The following is a 17,247-nucleotide window of genomic DNA, read 5'->3' as shown; positions in this document are numbered from 1 at the left end:
GCCACTCCCACTTCTATATGGTCTATAGTATATAGACACACTGAACTTTTATCTCCTGTTCTGTATTATGTTTACATATTCTGTTGTGCTGCAGCAAGCAAGAATTTCATTGCCCTATCTGGGACACATGACAATAAAACTCTCTTGACTCTTGACTTGGACTTAAGCAAAAAAGGGTTCTTGGGAAAAAAAAAGCTACCTTAAATTTAGTTGCGTCAAATTATGCGGGGAACTCCATGGAGCAGCCAGCAACTCTGGATAGAAGAAATTGGGTGACGTTTTTGGTAGAAACCCTTCTTTACATTTCCTCTAGTTTTAGTGTTTTTAGTTTAATTTAAAGATACAGCATGGAAACAGGCCCTTCGGCCCACCGAGTCCACGCCAACCACCGATCACCCGTACTCTAGTTCTATCCCACACATCAGCGACGTAAGTCAAAAGTCAAGAGTGTTTTATTCTCACACGTCCCAGTTAGAACAATGAAATCCTTACTTGCAGCAGCACAACAGAATATGTAAACATAGTACTCTGTAAACAATGTTATAAACGAGAAAACAGAACTCCATACAGACAGCACCCATATTCAGGATCAATTCCGGGTCTCTGGCAATTTTAGGCAGCAACTTTATGGCCAATGTACTGCCCCAATAGCCTTGAACTGAATTAAAACATACAGTAGCTGTAAAGGGGGACATAGCGTCACTTAGAGATTTAAGACTGAAAATGGATAGTTTCTTTTTTTTTTAGTAACCAAAGTTATCAACGTATAATTTTTTGTGTGTTGGAAAATAAAATATAGTGGCACAGCTGGTGGACTTGCTGCCTCACACGCCAGAGATCTGTGTTCGATTCTGTTCTCGGGCACTGTCTGTGTTGAATTTGCACATTCTCCCTGCAAGCATGTGGGTTTCCTCCCACATCCCAAAGATGCATTGGCTTTGTAGGTTAACTTGTCTCTGTAAAATTGCCCCTAATGTGTAGGGAGTGGGTGAGGAAAGTGGGATAATAGAACGTGTGAATGGGTAGACAAAAATGCTGGAGAAACTCAGCAGGTGAGGCAGCATCTATGGAGCGAAGGTGAAGGTGAGGGTGAGGGTGCGAGGGGGGGGGGGGGCGGGAAGAAGAAAGGAAGAGGCAGAGACAGTGGACTGAGGGAGAGCTGGGAAGCGGAGGAGAAAGTAGGGACTACCTGAAATTGGAGGGGTGTAAACTGCCCAATAGGCCACGTTTCGGGTCGAGACCCTTCTTCAGACTGATGCCGGGAGGGGTGGGGGGCGGGGAAAAGAAAGGAAGAGGCGGAGACAGTAGGCTGTGAGTGAGCTGTGAATGGGAGGGGAAGGATGGAGAAAGCAAGGACTATGTGAAATTGGAAAAGCCAATGTTCATACCGCTGGGGTGTAAACTACCCAAGCAAAATATGAGGTGCTGTTCCTCCAATTTGCGGTGGGCCTCACTCTGGCCATGGAGGAGGCTCAGGACAGAAAGGTCGGATTCGGAATGGGAGGGGAGTTGAAGTGCTGAGCCACCGGGAGATCAGGTTGTTTATTGCGAACTGAGTGGAGGTGTTGTGCGAAGCGATCGCCAAGCCTGCGCTTGGTCTCACCGAGGTTGATCATACGCTGATAACCATATTTTTTTTTGGAAGTGGAAAGATATAATAGAAATTGCATTCATTGCAATGTGTAAAAAGAGATGAGATACTGTATTGTAATTTTGCTGCATGTCTTTGTGGCATATATCATGTCTTGATTGGTGAATATGTTTAGGTTGCGACTTTATTTGAAGCAGAAATAATATGTGAATGCTTCATTGACCATAATTCCGACTGGTAACTACGCACTTCGTCCGAGCACATTATCGCACACGTCATGCAAGCCGTCTTAAATGACCACCTAAACTGTCATTTTGCAACCTAAAAAGCTGCCGGGGTTCCTCTCTGTGTCCCTCTCTGTGTCCCTCTCTATATCCCTCTCTGTGCTTCTGTGTCCCTGTCTGTGCTGCTGTGTCCCTCTCTGTGTCCCTCTCTATATCCCTCTCTGTGCTTCTGTGTCCCTGTCTGTGCTGCTGTATCCCTCTCTGTGTCCCTCTCTATATCCCTCTCTGTGCTTCTGTGTCCCTGTCTGTGCTGCTGTATCCCTCTCTCTCTATCCCCCTCCCTCTGTAGCCGTGCCTCCGAGTTGGGGGTTATGTGTGAGTGGATGGTGCGGGCCATGGGGTAAAAGGAGTGAATGAATAATATTAATATAATATCAATGGGGTGGTTAGTGTGTGCGTTTCAGAGGTTGGTTAGTGTGTGTAACGCCGCAGGCGGCGCCCTCCCCCCGCAACTGTGCCTCTGTCCCTCTCTGTGCCTCTGTCTCCCACTCTGTGCCTCTGTCTCCCTTTCTGTGCCTCTGTGTTCCTCTCTGTGTCCCTCTCTGTGCTTCTGTGTCCCTGTCTGTGCTGCTGTATCCCTCTCTGTGTACCTGTGTCCTTCTCTGTGCCTCTATGTCCCTCTCTCTCTATCCCTCTCCCTCTGTAGCCGAGCCTGCGAGTTGGGGGCTATGTGTGTGGATGGGGCGGGGCATGGGGGTAAAAGGAGTGAATTAATAATATTAATATAATATCAATGGGGTGGTCAGTGCATGCGTTTCAGAGGTTGGTTAGTGTGTGTAACGCCGCAGGCCGCGCCCTCCTCCCGCAACCGCGCGTTGAGGGGACGCGACCCAACGGTTAAACTTAACACTTAAATTGGAGTCTCCAGCCCTTCACCCCCCCCCCCCCCCCTCCCCACAATCCCTACTTTTAGTCTAAAGAATGGTGTTAACCAGAAATGTCACTCATCCCTTTTCTCCAGAGATGCTGCCAAACCAGATGAGTTACAGTCTATCCACAGTCTATCTTTAGTCCATCATACTAGTTCTTGGGGGAGTCCAGAACCAGGGGCCACAGTTTAAGGATAAGGAGTAAGCCATTTAGAACGGACGAGGAAACATTTTTTCTCACAGAGAGTGGTGAGTCTGTGGAATTCTCGGCCTCAGAGGGCGGTGGAGGCAGGTTCTCTGGATGCTTTCAAGAGAGAGCTAGATAGGGCTCTTAAAAATAGCGGAGTCAGGGGATATGGGGAGAAGGCAGGAACGGGGTACTGTTGGGGATGATCAGCCATGATCAGCCATGATCACATTGAATGGCTGTGCTGGCTCGAAGGGCCGAATGGCCTACTCCTGCACCTATTGTCTATTGTTTATTCTTGTCTGGTTTAGACTGTTGACTGTGACTGAGCATTTTCAGGCATGACTACAAGCTGATGAGATACCTCTCACAGTCTGCAGAGTGTATAACAGTGACGGATCCCTCCCACACTTGGCAGTTGTGATAATCATTCAAGCAGAGCCTCAGCAATGCCACCTCTGGCAGCACTCCACTAGAGGAAGTGTCAGATGCTGCCTGACCCACTGAGTTACTCCAGCATTTTGTGTCTATCTTTTGTGTAAACCAGCATCTGCAGTTCATTCTTACTCACTAAGGCCAGGGCTTGCCATTCAGGGACCTCGGGATGAGAGACAAGACATGCCTTGGTGTGAAGATCCTTCCCACAGAGTCTCTTCAGAGGCACCGCGTTCTATCCAGCCCTTCTGACGAACCATGCATTTGCAGGCTTAAGGGCCTGTCCCACTGTACGATGTAATTCAAGAGTTCTCCCGAGTTTTCCCCTGATTCGAACTCGGAGGAGTTCGTACATGTCTCGTAGCGGCTCGTACGAGTAACGGTAGGTACTCGGGAAATCTGGTAAACTCGTGACGTTTTTTCAACTGTGAAAAAATGTCCATGAATAAAAAAATACTTGTGATTAAAAATTGTTTTACTTTTTACTTGTACGAGCCGCTACGAGAGATCCATGAACTCCTTCGCTCCATACATGCTGCTGCACCCGCTGAGTTTCTCCAGCATTTTTGTGTACCGTAGGATTTAACAGTCTCCTGCATGTTAAGGTAGCATTGACTGCACTCATATACACATAAGGCCTCACAAGGGCTACAACTAATGTATTTTTGCTTTATTTTGTGAATCCAAATGCTCCTTTTCTTGTACAGCAAACATAATCAGAACTTCACCGTGGAAGGACCACATTCCAATTTGTTCCATCTTAAAATGGCAACCAGAATGTTATCACATTACAGGACATTATTGGAAGAATAACACTCCTAAGTAACTTTTTCATTTGATTAAAATATGTTAGTTTTCAAGCTATTTTTGCTATGATATCAACATTCAAATGAAATTTTAAGTGAAGCAGTCTTTAAAAAAATTGTTCTATATTGGGTTTAGTTTAGATTAGAGATATTGCATGTGGAGAGTTAGGAAGAAGGCTGAAAAGCATGACTTCTAGGGTGGTTATCTCTGGTTTGCAACATCCATTTCCTGGCCTTTTTAGACAATAGACAATAGGTGCAGGAGTAGGCCATTCGGCCCTACGAGGTTCTTTAGTAACTTGTCAGTTTCTTTGTTGAACTAAATTAAGGCGCATGTTGCAATCAAAAGCGCTTGAACAATTGGTTAGGAAGAAAGCCAAACTGTAAGAAAGACGACTGCGCCTCAATGTGATCATGGCTAATCATCCCCAATCAGTAACCCGTTCCTGCCTTCTCCCCATAACCCCTGACTCCGCTATCTTTAAGAGCCCTATCAAGCTCTCTCTTGAAAGTATCCAGAGAACCGGCCTCCACCGCCCTCTGAGGCAGAGAATTCCACAGAATCACAACTCTCTGTGTGTTCTGGACTCCCCCAACATCGGGAAAATGTTTCCTGCCTCTAGCGTGTCCAAACCATTAATAATCTTATATGTTTCAATAAAATTCCCTCTCATCCTTCTAAATTCCAGAGTATACAAACCCAGCCGCTCCATTCTCTCAGCATATGACAGTCCCGCCATCCCGGGAATTAACCTTGTAAACCTACGCTACACTCCCTCAATAGCAAGAATGTCCTTCCTCCAATTAGGGAATCAAAACTGCACACAATACTCCAGGTGTGGTCTCACTGGGGCTGTGTACAACTGCAGAAGGACCTCTTTGCTCCTATACTCGACTCCTTTATTATCTTCCCTCACAGCGGGAAACGTTGATTCTGCTGTGGGGGATGTTTGATGTTAAATTCCATAGTGTTGTGTTTATCTTATTTGTGTGCTGCATGGTAACATAAATTTCACTGCACCAATTGGTGTCTGTGACATAAATGTCCTTTGTCCTTTGTCTCGTTATGAAGGCAGCCAATGCTGGCGCCACCCGGTGAATACCGAATTAAAAGTTTTATATGAATGCGCGATGAATAGAAATAAAGTGGATGAGCTTGAGGTTCAGTTAGAAATTGTTAAGAGACATGGCTACAAGAGGATCAGAGCTGGGAAAGGAATATTCAGGGGTATATGTCCTATCGAAAAGACAGACAGGTCGGCAGAGAGGGTGGGGTGGCTCTGTTGGTAAGGAAATAAATTCAGTCCATTGCGAGGGGTGACATAGAACCAGAAGATGTAGATAGAACTGAGAAATTGTGGATAGAACTGAGAAATTGTAAGAGTAAAGAGACCCTAATGGGAGTTATCTGCAGGCCATCAAACATAGCCTGGAGATAAGGTGCAAGTTGCATCAGGATTTAAAATTGGCATGTAACAAAGGTGGATATGACCTGCAGTGGTTATGGGAGATTTCAACACGCAGGTAGACTGGGAAAATCAGAGTGGTACTGGACCCCAAGAAAGGGCGTTTGAAGAGTTTCCTCCGAGATGGATTCTTAGAGCATCTTGTACTGGAGTCTACCAGGGAGAAGGCAATTGTGAATTTAGTGTTGTATAATGAACCAGACTTGATAAGCGAACTCAAGGTCAATGAACCATTAGGAAGTAATGACCATAATATGATGTTTTAATCTGCAATTTGAGAGGGAAAAGGTAAAATCGGATGTGTCAGTATTGCAGTTGAACAAAGGGGAAGCATGAGGGAGGAGCTGGCCAAAGTTGACTGGAAAGGGACCCTAGTACGGATGATGGTGGGACAGCAATGGCAGGTATTTCTGGGAATAATGCAGAAGATGCTGGATCATAAAAGAGAAGGCGTATAACATAGCAAAGATGAGCGGAAAGCCAGACTTTTGGGTAACTTTTAAAGTTCAACAGAAGTTAACTAAAAAGACAACACGGGGAGGAAAGATGAGGTACGAAGGTAAGCTAGCCAAGAATATAAAGGAGGATAGTAAAAGCTTCTTTAGGTATGTGAAGAGGAAAAAATTAGCTAAGACCAAAGTCCCTTGAAGAAAGAAAGGTGAATTTATCATGGGGTACAAAGAAATGGCAGACGAGTTGAACGTGTACTTTGGTTCTGTCTTCACTAAGGAATTCACAAACAATCTCCCAGATGTACTAGCAGACAGAGGGCCTAGGGTGATGGAGGAACTGAAGAAATTCACATTCATCAGGAAATGGTGTTGGTAGACTGATGGGACTGAAGCCTGATAAATCCCCAGGGCCTGATGTTCTGCATCCAAGGGTACTCAAGGAGATGGCTATAGAAATTGTGGATGCATTGATGATCATTTTCCAATTCCTATAGATTATTGATCAGTTCCTGGGGATTGGAGAGTAGCTAATGTTATCCCACTTTTTAAGAAAGGAGGGAGAAAGAGAAAGCAGGGAATTATAGACCAGTTAGCCTGACATCAGTAGTGATAAAGATCCTGGAGTCTATTATTAAAGATGTTATATAGGCGCATATGGATAGCAGTAACAGGATCGGTCCAAGTCAGCATGGATTTACGAAGGGGAAACCATGCTTGACTAATCTTCTGGAATTTTTTGAAGATGTAATGTAAAATGGACAAGGGAGAGCCAGTGGATGTAGTGTACCTGGGCTTTCAGAAAGCCTTTGATAATGTCCCACACGGGAGATTAGTGGGCAAAATTAGATCACATAGTATTGGCGGTAGTGATGTTATCTGACTTTTCAAGAAAGATTTCATACCGGGAGGAGTTGAGTAGAGGAGCAAAGAGGTCCTTCTGCAGTTGCACAGGGCCCTGGATACAGGGCCCACAATACTCTAGATGGGTGAAACTTGACATAGGTGGAATCCACAGTCAGGTTTGCACCTGGGTTGAGGCAGTAGCTTTACCAGTTGTGTCAATGTGCCACCCTAGTGGTCTTCAGTTGGTCTTCAGTTTGTTCTGAGTACTTAAGGTTCTGAGTAATGTACTTCTGGCTGGGTTTAAGTTTGCACTACACATTAGTCCAGCTAGAAATTAACTGATTTGAACACAAATGATTAGAACTTTGCATAACAATCTGACATTCTCAGTATGATTTTGCGGCTTAGACATTATTAAATAGAAATACAATGTTACACCTGCAGAAGGAATGACATGAGATACAGCAAGATAAGTTTCTGGGACTGCGACCATGATCAGGACAACGCCTCAGATTATCTTTGTTGGGCAATAAAAGAGGCATTTGAATTCACAAAAATAAATGATTTAATAAATATCTAGGTTGTAGCCCCTGTGAACCATTGCTTCACACTGCAAGGGGCACATTCCAATTTGTTCTATGCTAAAGTGGCAATCAGGATTTTGTCATGTTACAGGGCTTTACTTTGCATATTCAAAGCCCAAAACTTTGGGTTTAGTTTAGTGATACAGCGCGGAAACAGGCCCTTCGGCCTACCGAGTCTGCATCAACCAGCGATCCCTGCACATTAGCACTATCCTACACACACACACACACACACATTTGGGACAATTTACAGTACATTTAAACCAAGCCAATTAACCTACAAACCTGTACGTCTTTGGTATGTGGGAAGAAACCGAAGATCTAGGAGAAAACCCACGCGACCACAGGGAGAATGTACAAACTCCATACAGACAGCTCCAGTAGTTGGGATCGAACCCGTGTCTCTGGTAAGGCAGGAACTCTACCGCTGCGACACCGTGCCGCTCTTCAGCATCCCTGCCATTGATCTCTGTAAACAAGGGATCATTTCAAAGCCAAGGATAAGTCTGGCTCTGGCGTTAAAATATTGAAAGTCGAGACATGATTAGTCGTGCTTTGATGATATCTGGAATCAGATAACACTGTTGAACACTATTCGAACAAGAGGACATGACTTCAGAATTAAGGGACAGAAGTTTAGGGGTAACATGAGGGGGATCTTCTTTACTCAGAGAGTGGTAGCGGTTTGGAATGAGCTTCCAGTGGAAGTGGTGGAGGCAGGTTCGTTGGTATCATTTAAAAATAAATTGGATAAGCATATGGATGAGAAGGGAATGGAGGGTTATAGTATGAGTGCAGGCAGGGAAAATAATTGTTCGGCACGGACTTGTAGGGCCGAGATGGCCTGTTCCCGTGCTGTAATTGTTATATGTTATATATGATATGTTATATATGTTCATTGTCAATACCTGCACATGGACTTGGATTGTATACTGGAGGATACCCATCATGATTAGAATAGAATCCGTGTGAATGTGCCAGGGCATTCAGGACAGGAGAGGTGAACACTGGAAGATGAAAAGGAAAATACTACCCAAAATTGAACACAGTATTACAAATATAGCGAAAGCGCTCTGGGATCTTTGTTCTTGACCACCCTATCTAGCAATGTTACAAAATTTTGAGATTTTTAAAATCAAGTCTGCAATTTATCCCATCAGATAAAGCATAAAAATAAGTTTAATTTGACACCTAATTCACTTTCATATCTTCAGTATTAAAAACGTTATGCCCATTTACATACTCAGAAATTTGCATCTTGTTCCCTATTCCTTTTCCATTGACTTAACACAAAAGCTGTGATCGAGGACAGTCAAAAGCCCATAACTTTCTTAAAAATTAAGAGAACAATGAAATTTTCAGTTATTATAGATTGAAGCATTCTGAAACAAATATAAAACATCTTACACGGATGACCTGAATTTAAAGCATATAATTAGTTAGTTTTCTAATTGTAGCTAATTACAAAATTGACCGTTGTGACGGAAATAGTAATAAACACCCAGACTGCCTTGAAAACTCAAAAATGTGATATTCTCAAGATCAAAACTTTAAAATATTATTGTATTATATGTTGTAAGTCCATAACAGATAGGTAAATAAATTACAATTTCTAGCAATAGGCCAAGTCTTTATGGATAAGATCAGTTACTAGCTGGTACATTGGCATATCATAATCAGTAGCATCATCATACTCCTCAGATTGTAACCAATAAGCAACTCTGTACATCTTGTTTTTCCTCAATATTTCAATTTTGGCATTGTTAACTACAAGATTTTGCTCTTCAAACTACGCATGACATGCCTTTCTGCCGACTACTTTCCCATTAAGAAAGTCCTGTAGATCATCACATTTGTAGTAGTACAAATTCGGATAATCTCTGCGAATGCTGTCTAAATCTGTCTCTTTTGCTGGGCATTTGGATTGACAATTTTGCATTTCTTCTTTGGAGACATCTGTTTTATAATGTAAAGGAAAAAAACCCACTGAACAGCATTAACAGAAACAAGTTATTATTTGCAGTTTTACAAAAAAGGTAGAAATTATAAAGTTAAACGCTAAAACAAATAGTAAATACCCAACAAAAAAATCATACTCATCAGTTTCATCAAATCAATTCATCTAATCAATTAATCTAAATTCAATTACTAGATCTAAACATCTATCCATTTCTTAAGAAAAGGATATATATTATTAATAGCTTAAGTATCCAAATAACAAACTAATCCCATTCACACAAGAATTCACAATATAACATGATTTTAAAATCTCACTGTCATGGTCTTATATGCCAGATGGAAGGAATTTAATGTTTAATTCCCATAAATTAATCTAGAAACATCCACTCTCAATATTATCAAAATAATATTTTTTGCAAAATGCATGTGGCTAAAACTGTTGTGGATATTTAGTATAAAAATATTGTCTATGGATAGACAGTTACACAAAATATAAACGATTTAGATGCTCTTATGACATGATTGTCCAAAAAAAAAGAGGATTTAAATCATTTTGCAAGTGGGTGTTTCTGGAATGCGATCAATTGGAACGTTGCCGTTGCCATGAATTTAAACCCCATATCGGCAGGCAAAGACACTGCTGGTTCGTATGGGGCCCAAATAACATTTTTTGCGTTGTAAAATTAGATTAAAGCCACCCCAAGAAGCAAGATTATATGTGAAATATACGACATACCTTTTGTTTTGTCCTGATATCACAATCCTTCACGTTGTACGGGTTGAGGGCGTTTGAAGTCGCATTTTACTTTAATCGAATTGTCCAGCGATTTTTTAATTAAAAAAACCGGGAACAGATGTCGGATCGATTTTTCTTCATCGACTAGCAGCCCGAGGAAATCCCTCTCCGACAAGCGATACAAACCTGTATTTTAATCCCGCCCCCCCCCCTCAAAGGCGCCAATGTCGCGCACACGGCCAGTGATAGAACTGCAGCGCTGCTGAAGGTAGGTTTGTAACATCGCTACCCAATCTACTTACGATGCCATTTTCAGGGAACATGCACTCCTAGATCCCTCTGCTCTACAATATTTCCCATGGACCTGCCATTCACTGTCGGGGACATAGGATTGTGAATAGAAATTCCCTGCTAAGCATTACCACGCAAACTCATTCAGGGAATGGTGAATGTTACACTGAAATGTAACGCACTATCCTGCAAATTGTTGGCATGGTGGCATAGTAGTAGAGTTACTGCCTTACAGCACAAGAGACCCGGGTACGATCATGATTACGGATGCCAGAAGTGGCGGCGCTGTGATACAGCTGCGGCTCGCCTGCAGTCTGTCTGTTTTTACTTTTTATGTTGTTTTTTTTTGTCTAGTTTAGTACATTTTTTGGTTATTAGGTGGTGTTATGTGTGTGGGGGGAGGGTGAAACAGAGCTTTCTGTCTCTCCCTTCGGGGGAATGCGACTTTTTGTCATATCCCCCTTCTCTTCCCCCGTCTGCGCTGAGGCCTAATGGCGGAGCTGGCGGCCTCCAACCTGCGACCGACCTCGAGGGTCCGGAGGTAGAGCCAGCCAGGACTCACCAACGCGAGGCTGGCCGTCTTCGAGCTGTGGCGACGTCCGGGTAGCGGCATGACTCGGCGCTCCGGTGAGGGCGGACGGTGCGGGGCTGAGACACTCCTGTGCGGCCGGCACGGCTACCGGCTGGAAGGCGCTCCCGTGTGAGCAGCCCGGTGCGGGGCTGAGACGCTGCCGTGTGGGCGGACCGGCTACCGGCTGGAAGGCGCTCCCGTGTGAGCAGCCCGGTGCGGGGCTGAGACGCTGCCTTGTGGGCGGCCCGGTGCGGAGCGGAGACGGTGCTACGGCGGCTGAGGCGGCGTTCTGGCGGCGGCAACCTGGATCCGGGGCTCGGCCGCAGGCCAATGGAGGACAATGTCGGGAGCTCGCAGGTCACAGGCTGGTGCCTGTTTTCCGGAGCACCCGTTGCAACAGCTGCGGGCAGCTTCGACCACCCCCCGGGCCGCGGAGCTTGAACCGCGGGACTGACTTACCATCGCCCGGTGGGGTATCGCCTCGGCGCAGAGGGAGAAGAGGAGGGAAGAGACAGTAACTCTAAGACTTTTGCCTCCATCACAGTGAGGAGGTGTTTGGTGAACTCACTGTGGTGGATGTTAATTTGTGTTTATTGTGTTTTGTTATTATTACATGTATGGCTGCAGGCAACAGCATTTCGTTCAGACCGAAAGGTCTGAATGACAAATAAAGGATTCAATTCAATTCAATTCAATGCTGTCTTTATGGAATTTTACATTCTTGTGACTACGTGGACTTTCTTTCAATGGTCCAGTGTCCTCCCACAGTCCAAAGACAAAGTCCAGTAAAGTCCGATCAAAGATAGTACGAGGGTCTCCATTAAGGTAGATATTAGCAGTTCTCAGCTGTTGTCTACCTCATTCGAGACCCTCGGACCAACTTTGATCAGAAATTCTGGACTTTATCTTGCACTAAACATTATTCATATTATTCCCTTTATCATGTATTTGTACACCATGGATGGCTCGATTGTAATCATGTATTGTCTTTCCGCTGACTGGTTAGCACGCAACAAAAGCTTTTCTCTGTTGTTAACCTAAAGTAAACTCAACTCAAGACGAGCAGGTTTGTCGGTCAATTGGCTTCTGTACATTTCCCCTAGTGTGCAGAATGCGAAACTGGGATAACATCGAACTAGAGTACGAGTGATCGATGGTCGGCGCGAACTCAGTGGGCCGAAGGGCCTATCTCCATGCTGTATCTCTAAACTAAACTAAACTCTCTGCCACTTAGACACCACCATCCCTGATTCCACAAATTCCCTCCTCATCACATTCTCAACCTGCCAAAACCCATCGGCATGTGATCCATCCCACAACAAATCACACCACCCAAGGACACTGTGCTCGTTGAACTGCACTGGTAGTCTGTCTGCTCTCATTGTCAAATTTAAAAATCACAACATCTTGCCACCCAGACCCCACGCTCTTAAATTACTGAGCTGAGCCATTTAACCTAGGGGTCTGCCTCATGCCATTTAATCTTTTTATCCTCTGGATGTTAAATTCTTATATTTCAGGAAATGTCACTCAGCTGCTGAGTAACGGAGTCCAACATTTCCCACCAGGTGCAAGGGTTTTGTTGGAGTGCGTCTCCCTGCCAAACATCATTAGTCCTGATCAGGGTGTTTTTCTTCAGATTTTATTTGACATTTGAGTGTTACATTCATGCAATGTTTCCACTTTTGCTCAACAAAACTCTTTATTTTTGAAGCAGGGTAAGAGCAGTGCACCACTTTACAATCATTTCTGAAGTTCAGGGGCTCCGTTCGGTATTGTTGTGATTAGCCTGTGATAATTGTATGCTGTATGGTCGTTAGTAGTCTCCTCAGTCGCCCAAAGAGTTAGAGCGTCTTTCTGATCGCCGCTGGATTTCCAACATGTTGAAAAGGTTTTGGAGACAGTCGGCGACAGTGGGTTTGAAGCCAATGATCGTAGCTTGACTTCTCCTGATGTAGGTGCTGTCGTAGTTGTCGCCAGGTTAACGTAGGTGGTCGCTGGTGCTGACTTTGTTTTGTTTTTTTGTTGTTAAAGTAATGATTCTATTTCAAATTTTATGTCTAAGGGAGATCCAGACGCTGGTTTTTCGGCGACCTGCTACGACTATGACAGTCGTCGGCAGTCGTCTAAAAATAGCCGAAGTGGAACAGGCCCATAACCCCTGTTTTGTTACCATTAGTATTTGAGGTGGTCTGTATATAATTCCTGTCAATGTGTTTTGCCCTTTCCTGTTTCTCGACAGTTCAATTGATTTTACTTGATTTTAAGATCCTTCTTCACCATAACTTTTATTCCATTCTTTAGAATCAGGCTATTCTGCCATTCTTTCCCACTTTTGCTTTGTCTTCAAAAAGCCAACTATCGTGAAATATTCACAATCTTATTCACTGCCACCACATATCTTTAATAGATATTAGATCAAACCATTTTATCTCAATTCCATATTTCCATTCTCTTCCCTCTCTTCCGTGTGCCCCCCCCCCCCATTCCTTTCCACCTGCATCCCTCCCTCTGGTTTACACTTCACTCTTCCCCTTTTTATCTGACACCCCTTTGTCACCTTTTTACTTCTCGTCTTTGTCACTTGCTTCACCCATCTGCCAATCACACCTGTATTCTCACCTGTCTCCACCTGTCACTAGAACAGGCTTTGCCCGTCGCCACTGCTCTTTTTCAGAATTCTCCCCCCTACGCCATCAGCCCGAAGAAGGGTTCTGACCAAAAATGTTGTCCGTCAATTACCTCCACAGATGCTGCCTGAGTTCCTCCAGCACTTTGTTTTCTGCTCAAGATTCTCGCATCTTCCGTTTCTTGTGTCAACATTCTGCTTGACAGTAGATGAGGATTTGATATTTTGCCCAGCTGTGTCATCTGAAACAAGGGTGATAATCTCAACCATTCAGGATTAAAATAAAGAGACATTTTTTCACCCACAGAGTAGTGAACATTTGGAATGCACTTTCCAAAAGGGCATTGGAGGCTGAATCACTGACCATATTCAAGAGAGAGGTCAATAGACTTTTAAATGTGAAGGGAATCAAGGGAAATAGGGTTAGAATGAAAAAAGTCATACTGAAGTAAAACATCAATAATAATCTCACTGTATAGAGCTGAGGAAAGGTCAACAATTTGAATTGTTCACTCTGATTTCCTTCCTCAACCTACTAATTGCTTCTCAAATGTTTTTGATTGCATTTACTGCATTTATGTTGATTTTGATTTACGACAGTGATTGCTTATCGGTAGAATTGGATGAACTTTAACGAGTTATGTTCAATGTAGCTCAAAATTTTAAAAAGTGGTTTGATAATTATTTAATTCTGAATATGATTGTCACATATTGAAATTCTGTTAACTAAATGTCATAGAAGGAAAATTGAAACTGCTTAGCCACCAGTTTTTTTGTAATTGTAATGTCATGTCATATAGTCATAAAGCTGTGTAACACTGAAACAGGCCCTTCGGTCCACTTTTTCCATGCTGACCAAGTTGATATACTGGGCTTGTCCTGTCCATACATTTAGCCCATAGCCCTCTAAACCCTTTTCTCCGCATATCTGTCTAAATATCTTTTAATTGTATCCACTACTGTGGGCTTGTTCCAGATACGTACTGTGTGTTGAGTGAAAAAGCTGTCCCTGAAGTCTCTTAAATTCCCCCCCTCTCACTTTAAGCCTATGGTTTCTATTTTTGGAATCCTCTGCTCTGGGGAAAAAGATTCTGAATGTTCACTTTATCCATGCTCCTCGTGATCTTGTGCACTTCAATAAGGTCACTCTTCAGCCTTCTATGCTCCAAAGAAAAAAGGCCCAGCCTATCCCAACTCTCTCTATAACTCAAGCCCACAAATCGAAGTAACATCCTGGTGAGTCTCTTCTGCACCCTTTTCAATCCAGTGCTTTTATTAAAGAAAGTAACAAAGTACTTTTACTCCAATTAGAATTAGAGGTTTGTTGACTTGTGTCTTTATTGCACTTTAAGATTTGATTCAATATTTATTGCTTGGGCAGTAATAATATTAAACTTAATTAGCGAAACAAATTTCCAGGTGAGGAACCTTGAAAAGACTTGTCCTTAAGAATACATTGTTTTAATTTGTCAAAGTGAGTTACTGCATCATGATTTTACATTTTCTCTTTACATATATTTTCTTTGGGCAGGAATAGCATATCTAAGTGGGATGTGCAGTGAAAAAAGGAAGTGTGTTCTTGCTGAGGATAATGGACTGAATCTGGCCTTTACAATTGCGCACGAGATGGGTCACAAGTAAGTAAGAATCTATAATCATGGGAATGTATATGATGTATGTGTTCTCATTGATGAGATGTAGATGGTTGTCTGTTGTATAACATTATTAAAATGACACATGGATTAGAAAATAGGGTATGGTTCAAATGAGCAGTTCATCCACTGCCTTGTGTTACATCGACCACCCTCCCACCCCCTCCCTTCACCAATGTCCAGTGGGAACATAAAAAAACACCCCCTTCTATTGAGAATTCTACTTCTTACATATGGAGTGCATACCATTTAAAACTAGGTTGTTGAAGTACAGAGAATCAATGTACGTCTCAATAAAGTGTTATTTCAGAAGAAATGATCAGATTGAGGTAGACGACTGACCGGCTATCATGAGCAGCAGAGGAAATGGTAGATGTATTAGAATCAAATAGTAAGTCACATTAATTTCCTAACTGCAGATTTGTTTATCCCTGTATAGTTTCAAAGTGGATTCAATTTTACTTAGTTGTGTTCACTCACAGGTAGAAAAAATGATTCTTGTCGTCTCAGACCCTGAAACGTGCCAAACATGTGTTATAAAGGGCTCCATTTGAAATAATTTTCAGTGTTCAAGGTTAATGGTTCAATGGTACTTTATTGTCACCTGTACCTAGGTGCAGTGAAGTTCCTTTTAGTTCATAAAAATCTTACTATACATTGGCACAATCATATTTAAGTACAAGAGTGTAAGAATAGTAGATTACACTGAGGTAGTACACAAGAGTCGCCACATTTCTAGGGCCATCTTGTATCCTTCAAGTTTTAAAGTAGTTATAAGTGTAGACTTAACTTGGCTATAAAGGCCATTGTCTTGGCGTAACACTGGGTCGGAGTTGCAGGGGTCGGCCTGGCCTGGCGATGTTGATGCTCTGTGACGCTGCATGCCGTGTCCGCTCATGCATTCAGCCTCTTGGAGCACGCCCGATCCAGTTAAGCCCCACGCTTTGGATGGTTGCTCAGGGAATTCTATCAGGTGCCTTTAGCTTACTGCTCTCATCTTAGTAAAGCCTTACATAAAATAACTGGACCTTCAGCTGACTCAATTACCTGATGTGATCTGTGCCCAGAACATATCATAGTTATAAAATTAGATCTTACACAGATCGCATTTGGTCCAATGTGCTGATGCCAGTCCTTTGAGAAAGCCATCACATTAATTCCATTCCTTTCACTTTTACTCCAGAATCCTACATTTTTTCTGTTCAACCATCTAACATTTTTTTTCTATAAACTTCTCAGTGGAATTTTTAAGACCATTATTTTCATGTAGTACATTCCAGACATTCACGGGTCAGTGGTATCTGACTTTACGAAGGAAAGTTCCTTCACATGTCACTTGAGAGGAATAGATTGGGTAGATGCACAGTCTCTTGCCCAGAGTAGGTGAATCGAGGACATAGACTTCAGGCGAAGGAGAAAAGATTTAATAGGAATCTGAGGGGTATTTTTTTCACACAAAGGGTGGTGGGTGTATGGAGCAAGCTGCCAGAGGAGGTAGTTGAATCCCAATGAATCCCACTATCCCAATGATTTTACACAGTGGTGAATCTGTGGAATTCTCTGCCACAGAAGGTAGTTGTGGCCAGTTAATTGGCTATATTTAAGAGGGAGTTAGATGTGGCCCTTGTGGCTAAAGGGATCAGGGGGTATGGAGAGAAGGCAGGTACAGGATACTGAGTTGGATGATCAGCCATGATCATATTGAATGGCGGTGCAGGCTCGAAGGGCCGAATGGCCTATTCCTGCACCTATTTTCTATGTTTCTATGTTTAAGAAACAGTTAGACAGATACATGGATAGGACAGGTTTGGAGGGATATGGACCAATATGGTTTCATCTTAAAAGATTTGTATACATAATCCAATCTCCCGTCTCTTTTAATGCATTCCTCT

At 43.0% G+C, this 17,247-nt stretch overlaps 1 protein-coding gene across 2 annotated transcripts in view; it reads left to right on the top strand.

The window, feature by feature from the left end:
- adamts19 (ADAM metallopeptidase with thrombospondin type 1 motif 19) overlaps positions 1-17,247 on the top strand; it is a 406,630-nt gene that overhangs the window by 125,972 nt on the left and 263,411 nt on the right. For both annotated transcript variants that reach the window (XM_033017772.1, XM_033017773.1), the window contains one exon: positions 15,235-15,340. In XM_033017772.1, coding sequence (XP_032873663.1) covers positions 15,235-15,340 — 106 coding nt within the window. The remainder of the gene's footprint in view (positions 1-15,234; positions 15,341-17,247) is intronic.

Source organism: Amblyraja radiata, chromosome 3 (genome assembly GCF_010909765.2).
Source record: "Amblyraja radiata isolate CabotCenter1 chromosome 3, sAmbRad1.1.pri, whole genome shotgun sequence".
In the NCBI taxonomy this organism is placed as follows: domain Eukaryota; kingdom Metazoa; phylum Chordata; class Chondrichthyes; order Rajiformes; family Rajidae; genus Amblyraja; species Amblyraja radiata.
Note: the sequence above shows the minus strand (reverse complement) of the source record. Positions and strands in the feature narration are given on the sequence as shown.